At 44.0% G+C, this 16,345-nt stretch overlaps 1 protein-coding gene across 1 annotated transcript; it reads left to right on the top strand.

Moving 5' to 3' along the window:
• The first annotated feature begins 3,474 nt into the window (after nt 1–3,474).
• On the top strand, nt 3,475–15,951 carry aqp4 (aquaporin 4). Its single transcript, XM_068031120.1, has 5 exons — nt 3,475–3,629; nt 7,967–8,375; nt 9,046–9,210; nt 9,296–9,376; nt 13,403–15,951. Exons 1-5 carry the CDS (start codon nt 3,523–3,525, stop codon nt 13,679–13,681), a joined length of 1,041 nt encoding a protein of 346 aa, XP_067887221.1. The 5' UTR covers nt 3,475–3,522; the 3' UTR covers nt 13,682–15,951.
• Nucleotides 15,952–16,345: the final 394 nt, after the last annotated feature.

Here is a 16,345-nt window from a genome sequence, read left to right as displayed (position 1 = left end):
TTTGACCCAGTGACAGTGAAGGAACGGCGATATAGTTCCAAGTCAGGATGGTGTGTGACCTGGAGGGGAATTTGCATGTTCCCATGTATTTGCTGCCCTTGTCCTTCTAGGTGGTAGAGGTCGTGAGTTTGGTCATAAGATATAATGTTCTGATTAGCTTGCCAATCAATATTAACACCTGGTGTTAACATTTAACTGAAAGGTCTAAATCCCTCCAGAGTCAAGTGAGGAGGAAAACAAATATTACTGTGGAAAGAAAGAAGCAACAGCAACAACTTGCATTTATAAAGCGCCCTGCAGTGGTTCAAGAAGGCAGCTCACCATCCCTGCCATCTCGAGGGCAATTAGGGATGGGCAATAAATGCTGGCCTCGCCAGCAACACTCACATTTCCTGAAATGAATAAAATAAAATCAGAGTAAAACCTCCTAAAGAGCTTCACAGGGGTGCTATCCAACAAATATGACATCGTGTTCCATAAGGAGAGTTTAGGACAGATGTCCAAAAGCTTGGTCAATGAGGTAGATTTTAAGGAGCGACTTAAAGGAGGAAAGAGAGGTGGAGACGTGGAGAGGATTAGGGAGTGAATTCCAGGGCTTAGGGCCAGGCACGGCTGCCAATGGTGGAGTGATGGAAATCGGGGATATGCAAGAGGCGAGAATTGGAGAAGCGCAGAGATCTCAGAGGGTTGTGGGGCTGGAGGTGGTTCCAGAGATAGGGAGGAGGGGGAGGCCGGACTATGGAGATAGTTGAAAACAGGGATAATAATTTTTAAATTGAGGCATTGCTGGGCTGGAGCCAATGTAGGTCAGCGAGCACAAGGGGTGACTGTTGAACAAGACTTGGTACAAGTTAGGATACAAGCAGCAGGGTTTTGGAGAGATCAACTTGAACAAAAGCATTCTATAAAATCATTTACATAGTGTGAGCTAGGACAGCATTCATTGCCCATCCGTAATTGCCCTTGAGAAGGTGAAGGTGAGCTGCCTTCTTGAACCGCTGCAGTCCATGTGGGGCAGGTTCATTCCTTAGGACTTTGTAGCAGTTTGATACAACTGAGAGGCTTGCTAGGTCATTTCAGAGGACAGTTAAGAGTTAACCACATTGCCGTGGGTCTGGAGTCACATGTAGGACAACAGATTTCATTCCCTAAAGGAAGGAAAAGACATTAGTGGTCCCAGATGGGTTTAAATGAGAATGGTTTCATGGTTAGCATTAGAGCACCTTTTAATTCCAGATTTTTATCAATTGCCCACCTTCTGTTGTAGTGGGATTCAAACTAATGCTCCCAGAGCAATACCTTAAGTCTCTGGGTTACTCGTCTAGCAACAACACCACGACACCAACTCTTCCCCTAGTCCTTGCATCATTAGTTAATGGGAACAGTTTTTCCTTGTCTAACTTATCTAAGCCTGTCACAATCTTGTACATTTCTATTAAATCTCCCTTCAATCTCCTTTGTCCTAAGGAGAACAACCCCAGATTTTCCAACCTAACCTTGTAAGTAAAATCCTCCATCTCTGGAACCGTTCTGGTAAATCCCCTTTTCATCCTCTTGAGGACCCTCACATCCTTCTTAAAGTGTGGTGACCAGAACTGGATGCAATACCCTAGTTGGGGCCTAACCAGAGCCATTTAGCACTAGACTTCAGATTCTTAAATAGATGTTCCTGGGTATTGAGATGGAATTAAACAGAACATGATCATTTCGTTTATGACAAGTAATCCTTGACTCTTTGGTTAAGATCAGGCTGTTTGGCCGCTGCAAGGTAACTTGTCAAGAAACAGCATTTCTGTTTTGACACTGTAAACCACATCAATGTTGCCTTGATCATGTATGAGGCTTCAAATAAGATAAGCCACAGATCTCACTGAGATATTATTATTGTAGCTGGGTTTCTGCTGATGATGCCCTCAGAGAAATATTGACAGCCGTGACATATTTACAGCAACTTTATGAAGTGACAAACAAAGCAGATCTTTCAGATTAAGGATGGTAAAGGTAAAGTGGAGTTTATTCCAAAAAAGGAGTAACCTCTGTGTGTTCGTGTGTTTGACAAGTGTTGCTCACTAGGAATGGCAATCACTCATTGGATTAACCTGCAATTTACTTCCATGTGCATGATGTTTAAAATTACACAGCACTCCTCTTATTTCACTGTGTCTGCAATCTGTCTCACTTCTGGGTGTACGTGGGAGTGTCTGCTTTCACCTGACATTAAAACCATAGAAATCTGTTTGGAAAAGCCCCAGAAGGTTCCAGTTAATGTCTGGTCACTTTAAAAATAACTTCATGCCAAACTTCTTTCACACACAGCCCAAAGTGTAGCTCTCATTTATGATTTTAGTGCAGTGGAATCCGACTTCAAGAACAACCTGCATTTATATAGCACCTTTAATGTAGTAAAACCCCCCAAGGCACTTCACAGGAGCGATTATCAAACAAAATTCGACAGCCAAAAGCTTGGTCAATGAGGTAGGTTTTCAGCAGCGTCTTAAAGGAGGAGAGAGTGCTAGAGAGGCGGGAGGGGGTTAAGTAGGGAATTCCAGAGTTTAGGGCCCAGGCAGCTGAAGGCACGGCCGCCAATGATGTGGTGATTAAAAGCGGGGATGCGCCAGATGTTAGAATTAGATAAGTACAGAGATCTGTGAGGGTTGTAGGGCTGGAGGAGATTACAGAGATAGGGAGGGGGTGAGGCCATAGAGAGATTGGAAAACATGGATGAGAAATTTAAATTTGAGGTGTTGCTCAACCAGAAGCCTGTGTCAGTCAGTACGCACGGGAGTGACGGGTAAACAGGACTTGGCAAGAGTTAGAATACGGGCAGCAGAGTTTTGGGTTTACTGAAGCTTGCGGAGAGTGGAAGGTGGGAGGTTGGTCAGGAGGAAATTGGAATAGTGGAGTCTGGACTATTAGAGAATTAACAAGCAAATCACTATGTCAGTTCTGGAAACTGGGAGAGGTGGGCTGCAGTACAAATGCAGCATGTGTGTGTGAGTGTGTGGGTATGTGTGTCTGTGTGAGCATGTCTGTGTGAACGTGCCTACGTGAGCGTGTCTGTATGTGAGTGCCTGTGTGTGTGTTTGTGTGTGTCTGTGTGAACGTGGGTCTATGTGAATGAGTGTCTGTGTCTATGTGAGCGTGTGTGTGTGTATGTGTGTGTGTATGTGTCTGTGTGAGTGTGTCTGTGTCTATGTGAGCAAATGTGTGTGTTTCTGTGACTATGTGTATTTATGTGTGTGAGTGCGTCTGTGCATGTGTTGGAGTATGTGAGTTTGAATGAATGTACGTGTGTGAGTGAATGTGTGTGTCTGTGAGTGCATCTGTGAGTGTGTGGTACGCTGTTATTTAGGACACAGTGCCAAATCCAGACAGTGTGGGGCTGCTCCAGAGGCAGGACTATCAACGATCCGCCCTGTTTATTCAGGCGTTACCCTGCACCAGGCGTGGGACGTCTCTCTCTCTCTCTCTCTCTCCCACTAACTGCTTATTAAAGAGAGCTGCAGGGATTGCCGGACTACAATGCATCGCTCACACCAGGGAATCGAGCAGGAGTCTCACTCCCAGCCCCTGGTCCACTCTCTGCACTCTCTGGCTACTGTCACATCCTCACATCCATCAACAGCAAGGTATTTAACAGTACTTTCAAAACCTGTTACAAATCAAGTTTGAGATGATTCTTGCAAATAGTCTTTGTGGGAAAAAAAGGAATATAATCATGAAATAACCCACGGCAAATCCATTGGGTTTTGGCAGGATTTTAAATTGGAAGTAAACATTCAGAACTGGCGGAGACACAGATATAATTCAGTGAGTAACAGTCAGTCATATTAAAATGTAAGCAAGCACTTTGAATTAATGATCACAGTTAGTGAACCGATTGCGCATGTAAGGCTGCTGAAATATTGATGACAGTTTATACCCCTAGATCATTTTATATAATAAATTAATCAGAGGAAATTGGTCAGTTTGAAGTTAAGCTAGTTTGCCTTGGGGTGTGATGTTAATATCCGGGATTGATCTGGTGTTGATTTCATTACAATACAGATTTGTTTGTGTGTATTTGGGGAGCTTTGGCTTAAATTGATTGCTCTCCAGTTAAAACTCGCTCCTTTCAACAATGACAAGTTGCATTTATATAGCGCCTATAATGTAATAAAACACCCCAAGGCACTGCACAGGAGTGTCATCAAAATAATTTGACACCGAGCCACATAAGGAGATGTTAGGGCAGATGACCAAAAAGCTTGGTCAAAGATTTTAAGGAGCGTCTTAAAGGAGCATAGAGAGGCGGAGAGGTAGAGAGGTGGAGAGGTGTAGGGAGGGAATTCCAGAAATTAGGGCCTCAGTTGCTGGAGCCGCAGCCACCAATGGTGGAACGATTAAAATCAGGGATGCTCAAGAGGCCAGAATTGGAGAAGCGCAGAGATTTCAGAGGGTTGCAGGGCTGGAGGTGATTACAGAGATAGGGAGGGGGCAAGGCTATGGAGTAATTCTAAAACATGGGCTTCATATGCTTCAAAACTCAATACAACACAGAGTTTTGGGACATTCTACATCAGCCCAGGCTCATTACATAGAACGTCCAACACAGAAACAGGCCACTTGGCCCAACTGGTCCCTGCTAGTTAATTTAACAGGTCAAAATGTCCAAAGGCACAGCTAAAGAATATTAAGGTCCAACTGAGTGGCATGAATCTTATTCTGTCAGTCAAAAAAGCACCAATAGCCAATCTGGATGTGTTTCTAGAATTGTACAGCACAGAAGGAGGCCATTCGGCCCATCATGCCTGTGTCAGCTCTCTGAAAGAGCTATCCAATTAATCCCGCTCCCCCTGCTCTTTCCCCATTGCACTGCAAATGATGTTTTTATCCAAGTCCCTTTTAAAATGATTTAACACTTGTGAAAAGTTTTACTCATAACAGACAAACTTAAAAAATGATTGTATCTGCCTAGTTTTTAAAGCAGTAATAAAACTCATAACTTTAGGCATCGATAACAGTTTATTGCTGGCTCCACCACAGACGGCCATCCCTTCTCTAGCCCGGGCCCTAAGCTCTGGAATTCCTCCCTAAACCTCTCTGCGTCTCTACCACTCCCTTTCCTCCATTAAGAAGCTCCTTAAAACCTACCTCTTCGACCAAACCTTTGGTCACCTATCCTAATATCTCCTTATGTGGATCGATGTCAAATTTTGTTTTATATTGCCCCGTGAAGCACCTTGGGGCATTTCTACTCATTAAAGGTGCTATATTAATGCAAGTTGTTATTATTTTGTTCGACATTGGGTAGAACTTCCAACTGGAGCTCATTTATTTGCTGTGGTCTTATTTCAATATTGAGCACCATATATGCTACAAAGCTACTGAAACTACATGTGATGTGGAGGGGCCTTTTACTGCAGCACAGGGGCGATTATGGGTGAAGAAGATTGACAGTAGATTTCTGTGAAATTCACCATCGCCTTTCGAGATTCATAGAATGACACAGCAAAGAAGGAGGCCATTCAGCCCACCGTGCTGTGCTGCCTCCTTGAAAGAGCGACCCAATTAGTCCCAACCCACTATTCTTTTCCCACACCCCTGCAAATTTCTCCTGTATAAGAATACATCCAATTCCCTTTTGAAAGTTACTAATGAGTCTGCTTCCAACACCCTTTCGGGCAGCGCGTTCCAGATCACAACAACTCTCTGCATACAAAAAAACGTCCTTATCTCCCCTCCAGCTCGTTTGCTAATTGCCTCAATTATATGTCCTCTGGTTACTGACCCTCCTGCCACTGGAAACAGTTTCTCCTTATTTGCTGTATCTAAATACTTCATAATTTTGAACCCCTTTATCAGATCTCCCCTTAACGTTCTCTGGTCTAAGGGGAACAATCTCAGATGCACTTCTGAAATCTTGCATCCTGTTGACGATTCACCAGCAGTCGCATTTTTTCTCTGTTAAATTGATGATTATCTGCATTAAGATGAACAACACACTCCTTACAGATCCAGTATCTTAAAAGTCGCACCCACAATAAGTTTGTGCAACCCTCTCTTCAAGTTGAATTGTGCTGGTGGAAGAATACGAGAACTTTATTCCAAAACTGCCAAGTTTTAAACTGTTCTATAGACATTGAAAGTGTACAGCAATACAAATACAAATAAAAACAGAAAGTGCTGGAAATACTCAGCAGGTCTGGCAGCATCTGTGGAGAGAGAAAGAGAGTTAACGTTTCAGGTCCAGTTCCAATGAAAGGTCACAGACCTGAGACGTTATATGGGAGGAGGCCATTCAGCCCCTCGGACCCATTCTGCCATTCAATTAGATCATGGCTGATCTGTATCTCAACTGCAACGACCCGCTTTAGTTCCATGACTCTCAATACCCTTTACCCAACAAACTTTATCAATCTCAGTTTTGAAATTTTCAATTGACCCCCAGCCTCAACAGCTATTTTGAGGGAGAGAGTTCCAGATTTCCACCACCCTTTGTGTGAAGAAGTGCTTCCTGACATCTCCCCGGAATGGCCTGACTCGAATTTTAAGGTTATGAGTCTTGTTCCGGACTCCCCCCACCAGAGGAAATAACTGCCCTATCAACTCCTTTAATCATCGTAAACACCTCGATGAGATCATCCCTTAATCTTCTAGACTCAAAGACATACAAGCCCTTGGAGACAGATAGTCTTAAGAATAAAATTGAGTCACAATAAATGACTGCAACATATTATAAAAATGAATTTAAGGCAATGCGGTCTTTAGAAAGAAAGAACTTGATTTCTATCACACCTTTCACACCCTCAGGATGTCACAAAGCACATTACAGCCAATGAGGTACTTCTGAAGTGTACTCACTGTTGCAATGAAGGGAATGCGGCAGCCTGTTTGTGCACAGCAAGCTCCCACAAAGAGCAATGTCATATTGACCAGATAATCTTGGATGAAGGTTAAATATTGACCAGGACAACAGGGAACACTTTCTCTTAAGGGCAGAGTGTTGTTATTTGTCAGCATTCACCTGGACTGAGTTGGGAATGTCACAAACAGAGAGGGCACCATAGGTACAGCGCTGTGGGAACCATTCACAGGGGCACCCAGTGTGACCCTGCACATAGGAGGAAATTACAAGTTTGCAAAGCAACTTGAGCACTTGTGCAGCAACAGGAACTAGTTTCCTGGCAGTCACATGGGAGCCTTGCTAGAAGTGAAGGACAAATGGCTGATCCCACTACATTTCATAGGAACATAGGAGCAGGAGTAGGCCATTCAGCCCATCGAGCCTGCTCCGTCATTCAATACGATCATGGCTGATCATCCACTTCAATCGACACTATCCCCTTATGTCATTGGTATTTAGAAATCTGTCAATCTCTGCTTTAAACATACTCAATGACTGAGCTTCCACAGCCCTCTGGGGTAGAGAATTCCCAAAGATTCACGACCCTCTGAATAAAGAAATTTCTCCTCATCTCAGTCCTAAGTGGCTTTCCCCTTATTTTCAAATTGTGTTCCCTGGTTCTAGACTCCCCAACTAGGGAAAACATTTTAGCTGCATCTACCCTGTCTATCCCTTTAAGTATTTTGTAGGTTTCAATGAGATCACCTCTCATTCTTTGAAACTCTGGAGAATACAGGCCCAGTTTCCCCAATCTCTCTTCATAGTACAGTCCCACCATCCCGGGAACAAGTCTGGTGAACCTTCATTGCACTCCCTCTATGGCAATAATATCCTTCCTAAGGTAAGGGGACCAAAACTGCACACAGTACTCCAGGTATGGTCTAACCAAGGTTCTATACAATTGAAGCAAAACTTCACTACTCCTGTACTCAAATCCTCTCGCGATAAAGGCTAACATACCATTAGCCTTCCTAATTGCTTGCTGACCTGCATGTTAGAAGGGTTTTAATGCAAGACTACTGTTTTTGGGAGCTCCAGTTCCGAAGGTCCTAAACTTTTCCTTTCTCTTCCTCCTTTCAGCAAACACTCGCCATTGTGCAGTGGTGAGGCAGCCATGACGGCTTTCAAAGGGATCTGGACACAGCGGTTCTGGAGAGCGGTTTCTGGGGAGTTCCTGGCAACGCTCATCTTTGTCCTTCTCAGCCTGGGTTCCACAATTGGCTGGGATGGTAAACATGCACCTTTGAACATTGTCCTCATCTCTCTCTGTTTCGGACTCAGCATCGCTACCATGGTACAGTGCTTTGGTCACATCAGTGGGGGTCACGTTAACCCTGTGGTAACTGCTGCCATGGTGTGTACTCGGAAGCTAAGCCTAGCCAAAGGATTCTTCTACATTCTTGCGCAATGTCTCGGTGCCATTGTAGGAGCAGGAATCCTCTACCTTATCACGCCATCAGATGTTGTGGGTGGACTGGGCGTTACCATGGTAAATCAATCTCAGAAAACTACTAGCAGGTTGGGTAGCAATGGGGATGAGTGGGAAGTTAAGTATCAAAAGTTGTTAAGAGCAATGTGGTTAGCTCTGGTGCAGTGTGTAGCATGCTTGCCTCTATGTTAGAAGCTTATGGGTTTAAAGCCCCACTGCAGCAACTTGAATGTATCTAGGCTGATGCTGCAGTGCAGTACTGAGGGAGCTCTACATTGTCAGAGGTGCTGCCTTCTGGATGAAATATCCAACAGAGGCCCTGTCTGCTCTCTCAGTTGAACATGAAAGATCCCACAGTCAGTAGTTTGAAGAGCAGGGGAGTTCTCCACCAGTATCCTGGCCAATATTTATCCCCCAACCAGAATCACAAAACAGATTGTCTGGTCATTATCACATTGCTATTTGTGGGAGCTTGCTACGTGCAAATTGGTTGCCATGTTTCCTACATCACAACAGTGACTCTACTTCATTGGCTATAAAGGGCTTTGGGATGTCCTGAGGTTGTGAAAGGTGCTATATAAATACAAGTCTTTATTTCTTTCAGCTTGCTAATCCGAAAAAGACTTTAAAATTGCTTTTCTTTATGTATGTATATACAGAATAAACAACCTCATACACCCATGTAAAGCTATGAATATAACAAACTCTTGGCTTCTTCTTAATATCACAGGTAAATGAGAAACTGTCAGCAGGCCATGGTCTGTTGGTTGAACTGTTCATAACATTCCAGCTGGTGTTCACCATCTTTGCCACGTGTGACTCTAAACGCAATGATCTCAAGGGCTCGGCAGCTTTGGCAATTGGTCTCTCTGTAGTCATTGGACACATGTTCGCTGTAAGTCTTTTCTTGAAATAGATTGCGATTGATTCAAAACTACCTGCAGTTTTGCGTTCATGCAACTTCTCTTTCTCCGCTTCAGATTAACTACACTGGTGCGAGTATGAATCCCGCTCGATCATTTGGACCTGCAGTTATTACAGGGAAATGGAAACATCACTGGGTAATTATTAATCACTTATCATTAGTAGCAATAAAAGATACTCTGTGTCATTTCAAATGATGGTGAATGATAGACTATGGGCTGAATTTTTCCAACTTGCCGCCGATGATGTGGAGAGGGCGGGCACTCTGTCCCCGGCAACGGCGTCCGCTGCCACCACATAGGTGCCTGCACCAGTTTTAAAGGGCTTCAAAACCTTCCGTTAGATTTTAGTTTGTAAAGGTCCCGGTCTCTGAAAAATAGCACTTTGAATCCCGTCTCCCACCCCGCCAATGAGTAATCAAAATATAAATTGCCCTCTCCCCAGAAGAAAATCTTTTTTCAGATCTCGAACTTCCCCCCAAACTTTACTAACTTGGACCCTCATCCCCTTCCCACCATCCCCTTAACCAATAGGAAAAGTTTTCCCTGGTTCCCCTCCCCCCCCACCTCCTGCCCTGAAAACTTCACTCCTGCTCCCTCCCCACCAGTGTTCTGCCTCGGATCTCCTCAAAGGTGCAGGAGTTCCAGCCAGAATATCAGCGTGGGACGGCCAGTAGGACAAGGTAAGTGATTTTGCAGTAATTAACATTTATTTACGTATTTAAATTAAGGTTCCATTGTCTAGCGGCGAGGTGGGGGGGGAGGGTGAATGGGGGGGGGGGTGCTGCCACGAGGCCTTGTCACCGCCAGTAATATGGGGCGGGCCCTTCCCGACGTCTAGGCCTGTGGCGGACCTTTCCCGGAGATATATTCCGGGCCCACCTCGCCACTACTCACGACATCAGGAGGCTGGTTAAATCCAGCCCTATGTGTCAAATTGGCATATTGCCCAGCACATAGAATGATACGGCACAAAAGGAAGATATTTGGCTTTTTTGTGCCTGTGCTGGCTCTTTGAAAGGACTATCCATTTAATCCCACTCCCCTGCTCCTCCCCATAGCCCTGCAAATTTTCCCCTTCAAGTATTTATCCAATTCCCTTTTGAAAGTTACTATTGAATCTGTTTCCACCGCCCTTTCAGGCAACGCATTCCAGATCACAACAACTCACTACGTAAAAAAAATTTCTCCTCATCTCAGTCCTAAATGGCTGACATTTTATCCTGAGACTGTGACCCCTGTGCTCCAGATTCCCTGACCAGTGGAAACATTTTCTCAGCATCTAACCTGTCAAGCCCCTTAAAAATTGTACACGCTTCAATTAGATCACCAGCTCAGTTGGCTAGTGTATGCCAAAGAAAGATGCCGACAGTGTGGGTTCAGTCCCTGTTACCGGCTAGGGTAGTTCATGGATGCCTGCTTCCTTGCCTTGCCCGACTATTGAGGAGTGGTGACCCTCAAGTTATGCATCACCAACTGTCTCGCTAATGGGGAGAGATGCAAATGGTCCTTTAGGACTATGGCTGGAGCAAAAAGAAATTAGATCACCACTCATTTTTCGACAATTTTAAGTACTGTGAAGTAATATTCAGTGATAATTAATCCCCTCAATTATAATCACCTCATATCCACATAAAAATAATCCAAAATGGTACCACAATATTTCAAAAGGCAAATTCATGAGAAGTTCAAGAGATATTTTTAACCACTTAGAAGTTACCACTTTATCTTCAATATCAGCATTATAGCAATCTCCCTGGCAACAGTCTGAGATTAAACTAGCCTGTTAGCAACCTTGGTGTCACATCTGAGCCTGAGATTAGCAGCCGACCTCATACCCATGCCATTACTCAGATTGCCTAATTCCACCTCCGTAACATTGCCTGACTTCACCTCAATCTCAGCTCATCTGCTGCTGAAACTCTCACTCATGACTTAGTCACCCATGTCTTAACTCACACCAAGTTCTGTTACCCTATCACCCCTGTGCTCACTAACCTACATCGGCTCCCAGTCAAGAAACGCCTTGATTTAAAAATTCTCATCCTTCTTTACAAATTCCTCCATGGTCTCGCCCCTTCCCTATCTCCGTAATCTCCTCCAGCCCCACAACCCTCCGAGATATCTGGTCTCTTGTGCACCCCTGATTTTAATTGCTCCACCATTGGCAGCCGTGCCTTCAGTTGCCTGGGCCCTAAGCTCTGGAATTCCCACCCTAAACCTCTCCACCTCTCTACCTTGCTACCCTCCTTTAAGACGCCCCTTCAAAGCTACATCTTTGACCAAGCTTTTGGTCATCTGACCTAATATGTGGCTCGGTGTCATACTGTGGACAGGATTTTGTCACAGAATTGTTACAGCGCAGAAGGAGGCCATTCGGCCCATCGTGTCTGCACCAGCTCTCCGAATGAGCAATTTACCGAATGCCATTCCCCCTCCTTTTCCCCGTAACCCAGCACCTTCTTCCTTTTCAAATATCAGTCTAATTCCCTTTACAAGGCCTTGATTGAATCTGCCTCCACCACGTTCTCAGGCAGCACATTCCAGATCCTAACCACTCACTGTGTGAAAAAAGTTATTCCTCATGTCAGTTTTGCTTCTTTTGCCAATCGCTTTAAATCTGTGCCCTCTCGTTCTTGATCCTTTCACGGGTGGGAACAGTTTTTTTTCCTATCTACTCTGTCCAGACCCCTCATGATCTTGAATAACTCTATCAAATCACCTCTCAGCCTTCTCTTCTCCAAGGAAAACAGTCCCAACTTCTCCAATCTTCATAATTGAAGCTCCTCATCCCTGGAACCATTCTCATGAATCTTTTCTGCACTCTCTCTAATGCCTTTACATCCTTCCTAAAGTTTGGCGTGCAGAACTGGATGTAGTAACTCCAGCTGAGGCTGAACTAGTGCCGTTTACAATGTTCAACATCCTGCCTTGGAAATGGGAACGAAGGCTGGGGGGCAAACAAAATGGCAAGGGGTGTCGTTCCCAACGTTGCCCAGGCCCCCTGCCATTTTGTCAGGAGCAGGGAAGGCCGAGGATGGCCAACGCAACTTAAGAGCCTCTTCTCGCCTCCACTCCAATTTTGTGGAAGACGGAGGGGCCTACTGCCATGTAGAGATGCCGCCAGGTAAGACCTGGCAGCCTCCAGTAGGTTCGGGGGGAGGGGTCCCTCCTTTTGGGAAATCCATGGCCCTCAGAAGTCCCCCTTGGCAGCGATGGCCTCCCCCAGCAAGATCCCACTCCCACCCTCACCATCTCCCCTCACCCTATTGCCCGGGCCTGCCTGGCTAGTCTCAGTGACCCTGAACTCACTCACCTGTGCCGAGATCTCCTCCGGTCTTCGGTGCTGCAGAGCCTCCTGCAGTGGCCACAGCTCCCAGTGGTGCTGCCAGTATTGCAGAGTTGCCAGTCTTTTGATTGGCCAGCAGCTCTGGAGGTGGGAGCTCGTCCCTTAAAGGGACGGCATCTCCGACAACGGGCAGTTAGTTGGCTGCCCGCTGTTAAATTGTTAAAGTCGTATCAGAAAAGTTTGAACAGGCTAGAGCTTTCTCCTATAATAAAAGCAAAATACTGTGGATGCTGGAAATCTGAAACAAAAACAAGAAATGCTGGATTCACTCAGCAGGTCTGGCAGCATCTGTGGAAAAAGTCTTTTTCCACAGATGCTGCCAGACCTGCTGAGTGAATCCAGCATTTCTTGTTTTTGTTAGCGCTTTCTCCTCTTGGAAAGAGAAGGCTGAAGGGTGACCTAATAGAGGTCTTAAAAAGTATAAAAGTTTTTGATAGAGTGGATACAGAGAGAATGTTTCCACTTGTAGGAAAGAGAAAAACTAGAGACCATCAATATAAGATAGTCACCAAGAAATCCAACAGGGATTTCAGGAGAAACTTCTTTACCCAGAGTGGTTAGAATGCGGAACTTGCTACCACAGCGAGTGGCTGAGCACAGAGGATCTAAGCATCTAAGGGTAAGCTAGATAAACACAAGTGAGATGGGAATAGAGGGTTACACTGATAGAGTGAGATGAGGAAGAATGAGAGGAGGCTCAAGTGGAGCATAAATGCTGGCGTGGATGGGTTGGGCCGAATGGCCTGTTTTAGTGATGCACATTGTAAGTAATTGTAATTCTTATTATGTTGCTTCTCTTTCCCCCTCCCTGTCAGGTTTACTGGGTGGGCCCTGGGATGGGTGGGATCATCTCTGCTGCCCTCTATGAATATCTGTTCTGCCCAGACAAAGATCGGAAGCACCGTTTTAAAGACATTTTCAAGTCTACACAGCTTTCTGGGGACAAGTATGCAGAGGTGGAGAACAGCAGGAGCCAAGCCATTGAGTATGAGGACTTGGTTATCAAACCTGAAAGTTCTGAAGTTATTGACATTGATAAAAATGAAGAAAAGAAGGAAAAAGACACCACAAAAGAACTCCTGTCATCTGTATGACTAGCAAAGGGCACTGAAAACAGAGAAGTGGCTTGTAAAATGTTGAGTGCTAGTGTCATTCCTATAAAGGAAACTGATCTGCTCTAAATACATGGTACTATGTACCCCCTTGACAAATACAAAAGCAATTATTCCATTGTAAGGACAATAACATTAGTTTTATAATATTTTGGGAAGGTGGATTTGGGGTTCCACAAAATGATGGAGCACTGCTTGAGTTTGTTGTTAAATCCATTTCCTTTTATATAGTTCGATAAGATATTTGTCGAGAAGTTTGTTTAGAAGAATAAGAATATGTTATGTGCTATAATGATGAAAGTCCTCAAAGGGTTACACGACAAAGGGCATTGCTAACAGTACTTCCAGGAAATCTACAGCAGTGAAAATCCATCTGATTGTTTTCAGGCATAACAAAATGAGCTGTGGAAAAAAACAAAGTTAGTCAGGTGGCAATAAGTTTGGATTTAGTCAATTAGTACAAGTCTTTCACAATATCAAAGCACAAGGCGGTTTTGTTTCCACCGAATGTTTAAGTACCACGCTGGTCCTGAGAATGCAACTATGCAGGAATTTGTGCTTTGTATCAGCAGGTACACAGGCCTCTCTCTGTTTTCAGTGCTGCACATTGTTGAAAGTACTTTTTTCCAAGATGAATTTATTTGCAATGTGTAAGATTGCTTTCTTTAATAGTCTAACATAATGTGATATTGACTAATATTGTGATGTTAAGAGTAAGCCTCAAATTCAAAATTCTGACTCTGGTCTTCAGATCCCTCCAATGGTCTCGTCCCTCCCTATCTCTGAAAATTCCACCAGCCCTTCGAGATCGCTCTGTTGCTCCACTTCTGTGCAATCCCTGGTTTTCTTCGCCCCACTATTTGTGGCTGGGGCATCAGTTGCTTGGAATGGGAAAGCAATGGAATTCCATTCCTAACCTCTGCGCCTCTCTTCACCTTTAAGTCACTCCTTAAAACCTACCTTTTAAGGCATCCGTCTTTCAGATGAGACGTTGATTCCTGCTCATTGGTGTCAGCTGCGGCTCAGTGGGTAGCACTCTTACTACTGAATCACAAGGCTGTGGGTTCAAGTTCCACAATAGAGACTTGAGCACAAAATTCAAAAGCTAACACTCCAATGCAGTACTGCACTGTCAGAAGTGCTGCCTTTAGGCTGTGATGTTAAACTGAGGCCCAACCTTCTCTTTGAGGAGCATGTAAAATATCCCATGGCACTATTTTGAAGAAGAGCAGGGGAGTTTTCCCCAGTGTTCAATCAACATCACAACAATAGATTATCTGGCCATTATCATATTGTTGTTTGTGGGAGCTTGCTGTGCACAAATTGGCTGCTGTGTTTCCTACATTACAACAGTGACTACACTTGAAAAGTACTTCATTGATTGAAAAATTTGTTGGGACATCCTGAGATAGTGAAAGGTGCTATATAAATGCAAGTCTTTCTTTCTTTACCACTTTGACTAAGCTTTTGGTCACCTGCCCGAATATCTCCTATTGTGGTTCACTGGCAAAAATTGTCTGATAACACACTCCTGTGATGCACCTCATTATGTTAAATGTCCTATCTAAGTACATGCTGTCACTGTTATACCTAATTAGGATTTATTGTCAGTCATTTTCAATTTTTCCTTGTTTCATTATATGAAGACATACACTTTGTTTATATCTAATAGATACATTCAGCCTTTCTGTCATTTGAATAGGTTGCTTACCAAGTTTAAAATGGTGTTACCCTGTAGATTTAGAGAAACTGTCACACTTTGAATGAACATTGAACTCTGCATTTGGCCTACGAATTTCCCAAGATGTGGTTTGCCTGAGTTTTTTTAAATCTCAGACTCTTTATACTTAATGCTGTGACAGAGTTGTTTTGAAATTTTCGATAAACTTTATTTTGAAGAAATTAACTCAATCTCCTATCTAGAAACTAAAAAAACTAGAAAAATATTGTAATGTACATTTATTAGTGCCATCATCAAAGAAATGTCCCTTTAAAAAGGCGTTCGACTCAATTTCAAATGGGTCACTGGTTCTTCCACATATCTTCTTTAAGCAGATAAGAGATTTCATTCGTCACAGAAAGTGTGAGCTTTGAAAGATACCAGAGCTAAAAGGGTTAAATTACGAGGACAGGTTGCATAGACTGGGCTTGTATTCCCTCAAGCATAGAAGATGAAAGGGTGATTTAATTGAGGTGTTGAAGATGATTAATGGAGTTGATAGGGTACATAGAAAAAAACGATTTCCTCTGGTTGTGGGGGCGGTGGGGCGGGGGGGGGGGGTGGGGGTGGGGGGGGGGGGGCAGGTAGTCCAGAACAAGGGGGCAATACGCTTAAAATCTAGGCCAGGCCATTTAGGGATGATGTCAGGAAGCACTTCTTCACACAAAGGGTGGTGGAAATCTGGACCTCTCTCCCCCAAAAAGCTGTTGAATCTGGAAGGGTCAACTGAAAATCTCAAAACTGAGCTTGATACAGATCAACCGTGATCTAATTGAATGACGGAACAGGTTCAAAGGGCTGAATGGCCTCCTCCTATTCCTATGAAAGAGAAAAGAAAATCTTTGTCGAAGTCAACTGACAGAAAAAGGAAAAGAACTGTCTCTATGAAACTATAAATAGGCCCAGAAACCATTAAATCAAACCAT

This window comes from Heterodontus francisci, chromosome 5 (genome assembly GCF_036365525.1).
Source record: "Heterodontus francisci isolate sHetFra1 chromosome 5, sHetFra1.hap1, whole genome shotgun sequence".
Classification (NCBI taxonomy): domain Eukaryota; kingdom Metazoa; phylum Chordata; class Chondrichthyes; order Heterodontiformes; family Heterodontidae; genus Heterodontus; species Heterodontus francisci.
This window is presented reverse-complemented; position numbering and strand designations above follow the sequence as displayed.